Source organism: Strix aluco, chromosome Z (genome assembly GCF_031877795.1).
Source record: "Strix aluco isolate bStrAlu1 chromosome Z, bStrAlu1.hap1, whole genome shotgun sequence".
In the NCBI taxonomy this organism is placed as follows: Eukaryota; Metazoa; Chordata; class Aves; order Strigiformes; family Strigidae; genus Strix; species Strix aluco.
In genome coordinates, this window is record NC_133971.1 from 62,653,557 (window position 1) to 62,665,173 (window position 11,617).

At 41.0% G+C, this 11,617-nt stretch overlaps 1 protein-coding gene across 7 annotated transcripts in view; it reads left to right on the top strand.

Moving 5' to 3' along the window:
* Positions 1–11,617, top strand: part of ZNF462 (zinc finger protein 462) — a 94,714-nt gene that overhangs the window by 79,384 nt on the left and 3,713 nt on the right. For all 7 annotated transcript variants that reach the window (XM_074811814.1, XM_074811813.1, XM_074811819.1 and 4 more), the window contains 3 exons: positions 3,646–3,869; positions 6,231–6,363; positions 11,329–11,443. In XM_074811814.1, coding sequence (XP_074667915.1) covers positions 3,646–3,869; positions 6,231–6,363; positions 11,329–11,443 — 472 coding nt within the window. The remainder of the gene's footprint in view (positions 1–3,645; positions 3,870–6,230; positions 6,364–11,328; positions 11,444–11,617) is intronic.

The window sequence follows — 11,617 nt, forward strand, 5'->3', positions numbered from 1 at the left end:
AGATAGCCTTCCCGTCTTATAGCCATTGCACTGGTAAAACAAGGGCATAGCCCTGAGCTGTGGTCCAAGAAAACCAGTTTTGAAGTAGATGGAGAGGTGCAGTGTGTAAAATCAAGAGTGAAGGATTTGATCCATTCATAGTTAATGTTCCTCCTGTGTAAAAAGGCATGTTTACAGATGCGTGACTCTTACATTACTTCCAAGTTGCTGCACCCCTAATTCTTGGTGAAACAGCATGTGCTTGAAATGGAGAGTATATTTGCCTCTTAATTGAGTGCCTAGAGAAGCTGAGTTTTAGAGGGCTAAAGCATTATCAGCTAGAAGCCTGAATGTCTATCAAGAAAAAATTAGGCAAGGAGTTTGCTTCCCATTAAGAATAAGGGCAAACAGGAAGCTTCCAAGAGCCTTCCTCTATTTATCACCTATTCCTCATGAGTGTAAAAGCAGTTCGCCATCCCTTCTGTGGGTACAGAGGGAGCACAGACTCATTACAGGTGGCGTGTAGCAGGTGATGAACATAGCTAGAGGCTGCTGTGCAGGTTGGTGAAGAGAAGTTTGGCTCTTGAGTTCTTCCTGGCCTTTTTGACAGGCAAGACTGGGGAGAGGAGACACAGAAGAAACAGTGAACTCTTGGTCTGTGGCCAGCAGAGGTGCTGGCCTTTAATTTAGTCTGGATAATACAATTAATTTTCATTATCCCTTCCAGTAAGCATTCCCATCACACATTTTGAAACACACTGGTGTTTTCCAGGGCTGAATGGAACTTTCCAAGATCTTTATTGGGTCTGCTTTAAAATCCTTGGGGCATTATTTTATCATCTTTTAGCAATCATTCTCTTCCTGGTACAAATAGTGATTTTGTGCTTCCATTTAATATAAATCACATCCATTTCTCTTGAATAGTAACTTTAAAATAAAAAGGTCAAATTTTGAAATTCATCTACCTCCCCTAAGGCTTCATTCATCCTCATTCCTTGCACGTGGTTGTTTCTGGCATTATCCCTTCTACACACAGCTCCATTGATACATGCAGAACCCTTGTGCTGTACTTGCTTTTGGCTACTGGAATGCAAATGCTACATGTTCTGTGACTGTAGCTTGGATTTGCAGGCAAAAATGCATATTTTCAAACACCCAACATGACCAAATAATTGGTCTGTGTCTAGATAGTAGGACTGTTTTGTTTGTACTTGGTTTACCTTTAAGGGAAGGAAATAACTTGTATATGCTGTGGTGTGTTGCTGAGTAAAGATTTTTTCCTTACAACTAAAGACTGATAGAGTCATGGGCTCCTTTATAAAAAAAGGTTATGGTTGCTTTGAGTTACTTACTGCAGATACCTAGTTCATTAATGGCCTTTCAATTTAGTCTCTGATCTGCATTAAAATTAGCCTGAATATTTCAGTCTAATGGAAGGATTTGATTTCTTAAACCAAGATGATGTTTTTTAGGTGTTTATTTTGTGGTTGTTTTTTAACTACACCTCTTGCTAAATTGTTCCACAATTCAGAACATCTTTTTGTGAAACATATAGAGTAGTCTTTGTTTAAACACTGCTAAACTTTTAAAAAGCCTAGACATGGATAAAGAAGCTACCTCTTTCAATCTGTATATGGACTTTATGATTTGCTGTCATTTTGTCAGCTGCCCAGATATGATAAGTGCATTCTAAATGAGTAATTAAATAAACAGAGCTTTGTAGGGGCAGGCTGGAGATGAGAGAGCATCACCTTACAAAATGTAAGGTTCTAGATCCAAATAACCCTGCAAGTTCCAAAATCATTGCTTGGAGGAAGCCGATGGACGTGAATACATCATGTAAAAGTTTTGAATCATCCCCTGAAAGTGAAATCCTTCAGGCTAGAATTGATATTTATGTTTATTTTACTTTCCTCATGTTATTGTGCTGCCTTTGGTCTGGGAAGTGTGTGTGATTGTATGATAATAGGTTTTGCTAATGTGAGTTAAGGAATGCTGCATTACTCCAGACTGGTAGATAAAAAGTTTTATACCGTCTCATGTTTTAGCTTTTTTAATTTGTGCCAGGTGCTAGAGGAAAAGTGAATTTTCAAATATTTTAAGTAGTATTTCTCTTTCTGAAAACTTCACTTGACTTTCAAAAGTGCACAGCTCCGGGAACCTTGTAAAAATTCATCTTATGACCCCAGAATCACAGCTTTAAATTCTGTTGTCTCTTAGATCCAATTCTCCCCTCCCATTTTCCCACCCTAAATCACCACAACTTGGTGTCTTTATAGCTAGAGAAGCTGTTGTTGGTGTACAAAAGAATTACAAGTCCACTTTTTCTTTTTTTTTTTTTTTTTAAGGCATATCTTTGGGGAAAACTTCTACTTTTTGAGGTGACCAATGAGGAAGTTATGAGATAGGATAACTTTTGTGTTCAGGGAGAAGCTGAGCAAGATGGAATATTTTGTTGGGCTGTCAAAAAAGTCTTGTGAGCAGCAGTGGCATGTGAATTGGCCAAAAGTGAATGAACAATGGAGCTTTTACTACCTTACAGAAACCCTAAGGGAGTTTGTATTTCTGTAGTTGCCTTTGGATGTGATATTACCCTCACTAAAGAAAAGGTCCTGTTGCCTCAGACCCATACATGGATTGCCCTGTCTCCCATTCTGCTAGCCTTCTTGTTTACCATCTGAAATTCAGGCCTGTTTTTTCATTCATTTTAATGTGTTGTTAGGGATGAACCTTCATGAGGAGGATCAAACTCCTCCTTTAATCTGCAGTCCATAAGGAGTAAGAATACTAAATTTCAGTGTTCTGGTTCAAAAGGGCAGTTGGCTAACAAAAGCCCATAATGAGGATCTTCTGGTGACCCTCAGCTGGAGGATCAAATTTGGGGTTTCCCTTGTGTGCACAGCTCGAGGAATCACAGTGGATGACTGTTACACACATCAGATTCTGGCTCTTGTCAAATGACTGAAATTAATCACTGCTCTGTTAAACGTCAGTGCTTTGTTTCAGAAGTAGAGAGTTTAAAAACTCAGCAAGAGCATTTTCAGTACACCATGCGTACAGATTTTGAATATGAACTTTCTGAAAGCTGTGGGTGTGTTGGGAAGTTTCTGCCCCTGGCTGAACTGCACAGCCTCTTCCAGGAAAAGGTGCTGCCTTGCTTACCCTCTCAGTCCCCAGAGAGTAACTTTAGATGTGACGGTGAGGATACCAGCTCCGATTTTTATAGAGCCAGTAGGGTGATGCATTGGCAAGCACCCTGCAGCTTCCCTTTTTATTATATTGCTAGCAGCCATTCCTGGCTGTTGTCAAGTACTGAACCAAAATGGAATTTTGGTCTGGCTGATTTATGGCTGGTTTTGTATTCCCGGGCTCTGCTACTCTGACTCACAGATGGAGTCTCATTTGCCCCAAAACCTCCATTCCCATTCTCTTCACCCAGTAAGCGGTTAAATTTGTGATGAGACACCTGCGTTGGAGGATTAATGCTGTCATTGCAGGAAGAATTGTGGGTTTTGTGTTGGTCCAGCTTAGCTCACATTCCTTTATAGACACACTACCTACCCATATAGCAGATCCTGTTCTTTTTGTGGGTGGTAGTGCCCAAACTGTTGAGATGTGGGCCTGGTATTTCATAAAATTTAAGTGAATGTTGTCCTATCCCTACAGAAGAACGGGTCGTTCCCATTGAAGTCTGCCGTTCCAAACTGTCAAAGTATTTGCAGGGAGTTGTTTTCCGCTGTGATAAATGTACCTTTACCTGCTCCAGTGATGAGAGCTTGCAGCAGCACATAGAGAAGCACAATGAACTGAAACCTTACAAATGCCAACTCTGCTACTATGAGACCAAACACACAGAGGAGCTGGACGCTCACCTTCGAGATGAGCACAAGGTAACATCCAAATAGTTTTAATTTTGTAGTAGTCTACTCTTAGTAAATGTTGTATTAGTTTAGTTGTATGTCAACTGTGAGTAGCCAACTTGCCACTGGCTATTTTTTCTTTCTCTCACCAAATCTGGAAACTAATCACATGTTGGGCTTTACTTCCTCTGTTTTCTGTTATTTCTTTTTTTCTTTAGAAACTCAAAATTGAGGGTTTTTAAAGCTGTCCATATTGATCAGAATTGGCAGACTGGTGTAGGCAGAGTATGATTATCTGGAAAAGGCACTTGTGTATAGTTGATTTATTTAAAGAGGGGGAAAAAAGAAGGGTTGTGAAACAATATTAAGGCTGTGTGATTCAGCCTCTCTAAAAAGCAGGAGATTCCAAACAAGATTGCTCTGGCAAGTTGGCAGTGTGACATGCCATGCATATTTCAATAACAAAGAGGGCAATACATCTCCATTTACATTTAACAAGGGAAAGATAAACAGCAAGTGTAACCAGGTCCTAAGTTAAGACTGCTTTGGGGTTTTTGTGGAGTGCCTGAGCACAGACCTGATCCAGTCTTTGAGAAGTCATTAGATAGAGGCTTTCCACAGACTACTAGCTTTGAATTTCTGTAACTATGAGCAGTGTAGCTGAGAGACTCTTAAATTCTAGAACTAAGATGTGTTTTGGAGTATTTGTTAGAGTGCTTCCTTGTTGCAGGAGGCAGCTATATACCTCCATCTGTTGGAGTTGAGCTGCCCAGGTCATCACTAAACTCCTACTTCATTGACTGAATGACACATTCCTTACAGCCAAATACATTTATGTTGACAGTATTAGCAGCAGAAGTCCCAGCAAAACTTTTCATGCTTAAAAAATATTTGTCCTGCTATGCTTCTCTGCCCTCTTCTTTATTACTTCTGGAGAGTCTTCTGCAATTCACACGGTACGTGAAATGCTCCACACCTCCTAGTCACCACAGCAAGGCACTTGGCCTATGCAGGAGGCACTGTTCCTTTTTCTTTTGACACAGTGCATCAGGCTGGGAAGTTTATTCCCTTACTTAGCTCTCCCATCCAATCTGGACCTGCAGTGATGGTGCCAGTAGTTTAGGGTATCTTTTCCCCATTTCTCTTCGGTAATTTATATCTCACTAATTTGTATCCATGTTCTGCGCTTGGATACCCAGGTGATATATTTGCACCTTAAAGAGTTCCTGTGCATAAGCATGTTGAACTAAGTGCCTTGCATGTGGTCTTCTTTGTTTAACTCTCAGTGAGTAACATGTCATGTCAGAGAACCTCATCACAGCTGCTGTCTGTATGGAGTAGTGCTAGGAATCTGCACACCACCACATTTAGGATAGTTTGGTATTTGGAGATATACTACAGTCTTAACTCACATGCTCCTTAGGTTTATTCACATTCCCTTTCCCACAGAGGGATAAAAAGTAGTCAGTGGGTGTTGATACTTCATTGAGCATCTTGCAGGAGGTGTTGTACTGCGCTTATTCCTCTGTCTCCATCCTCTCTGCCTCTGTGGCTCAGTGCCTGTGCTGCTGAAGGGCTATCTCTTTGCATGAAAAATGAATCCAAAATCCTTCCCAGCAGTAATCAATGAGCTCAGAGGGCACTTGTCATCAAACAAGTATTAGCCCTAGTTCATGCTCCACACTCTCCACCTCTACTGTAAATCTGGACTGCTCTACTGTTTCTGTTGGATGTGGTGGAGTTCCTGACTTCTGTGCCCTAAACTGCTCCTTTCATACTGGTGAGCTGTTAAGTAGCTGGTGCATTTCACCCTAGGGTTAGCTGAATTTGACTGCTGTGTGAAATGTTCCCATTATAGTCTGTGTATCAGTTTGCAAAGCACTTTGCAGCCCTTAGTAATGAAAATTAATCCGTTATTAATGAGTGAAAGTATATGTGACACACAGCAGCCACGTGCTTAATAAAAGACCCATCCTTTCATGAATGAAGCTGAATGAACCAGTCGCAAAGAATTTCCTTCAGTGTGGATATGCAGTAGCAGTGTTTGATCACAGTGGTTGAATGGTCCCATAAAAAGATGCTAGAACTTAAAGTGTTTAGCATTTCTTGGATTTTTTTTTCTGTTTTAATACATCAAAACGAGGAAGAAATGAGGGGGGTTTACTGAATGTCATTAATTTTTGAAAACCAAAAATGAGAAATGCAGAATAAACAGCAAAAGAAGAATCACTGTTGTTGAAAAGAATTGAGTGATAATTTGGTTAGGTGACTGCATGTCACCTCTAGCTGAGCAGGCTTTGGGGTGTACTCGATTTTGTTTTGCATATATGATGATTTTTTCTGATTAGCTGATGATTGTGCTGATTGCTGACAAAAGTGTTTCTTTCAAAGGTGAGTCGTAATTTTGAGCTGGTGGGACGGGTTAACTTGGACCAGTTGGAACAAATGAAGGGGAAAACAGAGAGCTCCAGCAGTGATGAAGAAGAAAAAGAAGAAGAGTTAAGCCACAAGACTGAAGAGAGAGGTCAGTGCAGTTTTTTTTTTTTGGCACTGCAACATGCCAAGCAGGGTCAGCTGTTGACTTTACAGAACATTCCTGTAGAGCCATGCAGGCATGCCAGCAGGAGCAGAATGAGGTTTTTGTGAAGACAGGGCTCCTGGGGGAATCTTGTATTTCTAATCCTTATTAGAAGTTTTCTGTCTGTTAAGAAAATACGCACTATGAGAAAACACAGATAGCATCTGTGACTTACCTGCCCATAGATAACATCTATAAGGGCTTGGAAAACGATGTAAGTGGAGTATTTTAGTCGTCTGTCAGATTTTCTGTTTTGGTAACCAATTTTCAGCTTTTCACTTGGCATTGTTCAATCAAGAGATGAAGGGGTTGTGGCCAGACCTTTTTATGGGCTGCTCTTAAGTCTGTGCCCAGCATTCCTTGTCAAACAGTCAGTCCTGTTGCAGTGCTGCACTTGGCAGCTCTGGAGCCTGGGTAGGTCCACGCCCCACCTGCTACCATTGTATATTTAAACATGTGCCTAAGTTTGTATCTCAAACTAATTCCACTGACTTCAGCAAGGCTAGGCCGTGTGCTTGCTAATGCTTTTGGTTTGGTTGAAGTTAGATCAGCGTGGAAAAAGTTAAGTTCTCCGTAAATTGAACTAAGGGTTTCTTGTCCTTCCCTTCCAACAGCCTTCCCCCATGAAAACCAGATTATTACATTACCTTGTATAAACTGTGTGTTGTCTAGTCTGCTCTGGTGCACAATTCATCAGACAAGTGCAGTAAGTTCACAACTCTAACATCTTTAGACCTGTAATGTCTGAGTGTCAGATTCCTGGGGCCACCTGCCCTCTTGATGCTGATGACCGAAGTTATCTAAGTACTGTGTACTTTAACTAAAGGTACGCCACCATGTTTACGTTTTTTCTCCCGAATTTTCAGCTTTCAAACTCACTCAAGAGTTGCTCACAAAAGAAAATGTGTCCCCCTACATTTTTCAGACATTGAAAAATTCCTATTTCTGGATTCACAGGTTGTTTACAGAACAGGAGGGGCTCAGATCATGCTTCTTACATTTTAATAGCAAGGCCTCAGCATCTAGACTTCTGTTTAGTGTCCCTGCACTGTGAATTCAGTCTGCACTTATCACCAGAACTTCAAGCATGATTAGTGATAACTTTTATTTAAATGAGAAAAGAAGCATGTTGGATAGGAAACCATTTAAGTTTTGATGAAAAATAACCTTCACAAGATCTTAGGTCGAGCAGTAGAAAAATCAGAGGAGGACCGAAAGGAATGTTTGTTCTATACGCATTTTGAAGTTCAACGTTAGTAACTCGTGTGGAAAGATGCTTGTGTGTCTGTTTGGGGACAGCTTTGACCCTCAGAGCTTCATGCCTGGAACAGTGTGTAATGATTTGTCTAAAGCGCAAGCTCACCTTAGCTGCAGATCTAGCAGGCTGATTAATGTTTTGTATAGACCCGCAAATAGCAGGGGATGAAGAGTCATGCTGTCCTTGTGAGGATTACCTTAGCATTACATACAAGCACAGGTGCTGAAGTGACCCTGGAAGTCATGGTATCGAGACCAAGGAGAAGAAGGTGCTATCTGCCAAGCCTTACAAATCCCTGTAAATGCACCATGAGGATGGGGACAGCACAAGGTGAAGTTCATTGTTTAAATTGGCTTTAGGTTACACTGTGAAAATGTAAAACTATCACCTTCTATGCTGGAGGTTAAAATTTGCAGGGATAATAGTTAAGTGTTATCCCTGTGTTTCATGGGATCAGTAATTAAGCCAGGGATAGTGTCTTAATAATTCTGATTTTTATTTTGTACTTCTTTCACCTGTATCTGTGGTTTTTTAGTCTGTGACTGGCTAAAATGATTTCTGCATGCTTGTTCAGATGACCAGTCTAAAAAAATCATGCATATTTCCAAGTTGTGTTTTGCAGCTATTCTTTCCTGACTTGCCAAATGTTTCACCATTGTTTATTTTTCTCCTTTTAAATCTGTTACTCATTTTTAATAATTACACTAAAATAGGTATAAGATGCAGAAAACCCTTATGCCTACTACAGCAAGGGTATTTAGAAAAGATCAAGTTGTATTGTCTATATTTTTCTAGACAAGTTGTAAATTACCACTATAAGGTGCAAGATGCAAGGCACACTTTCAAAAAATGTCCCAGTGAGAGAGGAACTGAAGGCGTGGTAGGATGCTGAGTTGCACGTTGACATCTTCTTAGGGGTTTCAGAAGATAGCTCTAAGAGAAATGGTTTGCCCTGGTAGCAGAGGACTAGACCTATGGTTTTAAATACAGCCTGTCACAACGGCTAATGCTGTTACAGCTTTCAAAGCACATTAAACTGTGTAATCCTGTATGCCACTTGGGTGCTTTTGACCATTCTAGCCTTTGTGGTGTTAGCAGGAAGTGAGATTTGTTGAGAAGTGCCTCTGTGTGCACCTAGTGTCTGGGAGCAAATGCTGTCTGAACCCTCTGAAGTCAGTGACTTTGGCAGAACCAGGATTTCTTCCCATGAGTCAAACAGCTGCCTAGATTCTCCACTTTGACTTCAGACTGGTATGTGCAGTACTGAAGGTGCAAAGAAGAGCGTATTTCTTCTCCAAATGGACTGTTGGACAGTGGACCAAAAAAGGGCTATTACCCATTGAACAGGCAGAGCTGGGCAGCAGAGCTGAACTTCTGTCTTGGATGGGAAAGGGAGGGAGTTGTTGGCTGCTGGTAAAGGATAGTAGAAAATAGATTGAGCTAGGAGGAGGATGGTGAGGGGAGAAAAAGAGGGTGTGTGGCATACACGTAGAAAGAACAGCTCCCCCTGGTAGGGACTGCATCCCAGAGGGACTGTCTGTCTTTACTGATCTTTATGTCTTGGTCTTAGCAGAGACTGGAATTGAGAGGTGTTATTCCCCAGTAGACAAAAATAAATGACCACGAGTGCTTGTACATGTGATGCAGGAAAACTGCAGAGAGGTCAGGTGTCTGTTACCTCTCTTTCTGCAGGCCCCAGCGAAGAGCAGCTTCTGATACTCCTTCAGGGAAGCAGTCCAAATTCACAGCCCTAGAAGCAAAATTGATTGGGAAGTAGGGTGGACAAGATAGCGTTTCTGAAGAGGTGATGGATTTATTAGAGTAGCACTTGCTAATCTTAATGGGAGTTGCAAGTATAAATCATTGACTGGTTTGGGTTGGAAGGGATCTTTAACAATCATACAGTCCAAACCCCCTGCCATGGGCAGAGAGACATCTTTCACTAGATCAGGTTGTTTAAAGCTCCATCCAGCCTGACCTTGAACACTTCTAATAATGGGCTATCCACAGCTTCTCTGGACAACCTGTTCCAGTGTCTCAACACCCTCATCTTAAAAAACTTCTTCCTTATGTCTGATCTAAACCTACCCTCTTTCAGTTTAAAACCATTGCCACTTGTCCTGTCACTACAGGCCCTGGTAAAAAGTTTCTCTCCATCTTTCTCATTAGACCTCTTTAAGAACTGAAAGGCCATGAGTTCTCCCTGGAGCCTTCTTCTCCAGGCTGAACAACCCCAGCTCCTCCCTGTTTGACCAAAACAGCTTCTGTGTTGTGTATCCCCTCTCTTCAGAGGCCCAGAATACTTCCTATTGTGTACTACACAGTAGGTATGTTCTTACATAGAGCAGCAGCATTTGCCTCTCAAACTTTTACCCTCCACAAATATTTGTCCCTGTACCATGACTAATCCGTGTTTTGCAGTGTGTTTATAAATTTGTACCACATGTAAGGTATTAAAATCCAGATGTAAACTGAACTAATGGCATTGACTTACTTTCTGGTGTTCCTCTTGACACTGCACTTTGCTTTGTGATATTTAACAACATAATAAATCACTGACAGTAAGAAATGCAAAGTGGGTTTTTTTCTTTCAGGAGGAAGAGGCAAAAAATTATATTAAGAATCATTCCATATAGAATTTAGTAAAGGCTAACTAGTGAGAAACATGTCACAAAAATACATTTACAGGACTTACGTATGGATAATAGGGGATATGTGGGCAATTTTGAGTTCATAGGCTGATCTTGAACAGAGTAAATCTGAGAGTGAAGAAATCAAGTGCGCAGAGATCACTACCAAAATGAAGCAAAATAATTTTGGGTGATTTGGGTGGAGTCAGAAAGACATTCGGTTGATTTCTTGCTTAAGATGATCCCTGCTAAGGAATTAATGCTCTGAGCAGATGGTGCTGTCTCATTTCCAGCAAAAGAATCAAGTGAGATAGTCTGTGCAATTATTTTTAATGGCTTGTGTGGTGATGTTGTTAATTTGTGAGAAAATATTTCATCTTTTGTTAAAGCTGGCTGTGCTTATATCAAGCTTGGCTTTCAGAAATACCATTCCCTAAGCTGCCAGTGACTTCACTTGTGTTACTACGTGCATGACACTTCTGCAAATGAGGCCCCAAGCACTTTGTGTAAAAGATTAGAATGGAATGAAACACCTGTGCAGTTCAAGATGCAGGACTTAACCCATGAGACTTTGTGATGAAAGGATATCTATTTATTACGAGGGTCAGATGTTAAATATACTAAGTCCTTGTTTCCTAAAATTTGTACTACCAGTTCAAAAATTATAGATGGGCTTTAGTGGGGTTTTTGAATTTGCTTTCAAGCTATTTCAGCTCTAAACTTCTCAGTTCTGGTTTTGAATTAAAAATCCAGAGTCTCTTCACTTGTTGAAATACAGGAACAGGGAGTAGTAACTCATTACCATTATTTGCAGAGATGCTTTAAGACTTAGGATGCGATTTGTCACTTGCTGTGCCACTTTGCTTTGGGAGAGTTGCATTTTCACACACACAGTTATTTGATAGGTAAGTCCTTTTGCTTCTCATGGATGAGAAGGTGCAGCAGAGGGGATCAGATCAGGATCACAGTGGTCCCTTCTTGCCCTGGCACTTCTGAATTCAAGGGTTGTACTGTCTTTTCCAGATCCCATGATGTTTTCTGACAGCAGTGCTCCAGAGAAACGGTTCCCATGCGAGTTCTGTGGCCGATCATTTACAGAAGGCTCTGAGTGGGAGCGACATGTGCTGAGACATGGCATGTGAGTTGGTTTACATTCTTTTGCCAAACAGCCAAAGATAACAGTAGGCTCTTCATTCCCCCCCACCCCATTCCTCACCTTCCCAAAAGCCCTGTGATGAAGGCAAACACAGTTCTATCACAAGTGTGGATACAGTCATCAGATGTCTCTGCATGGGGAGTTCCTGTTCATCCT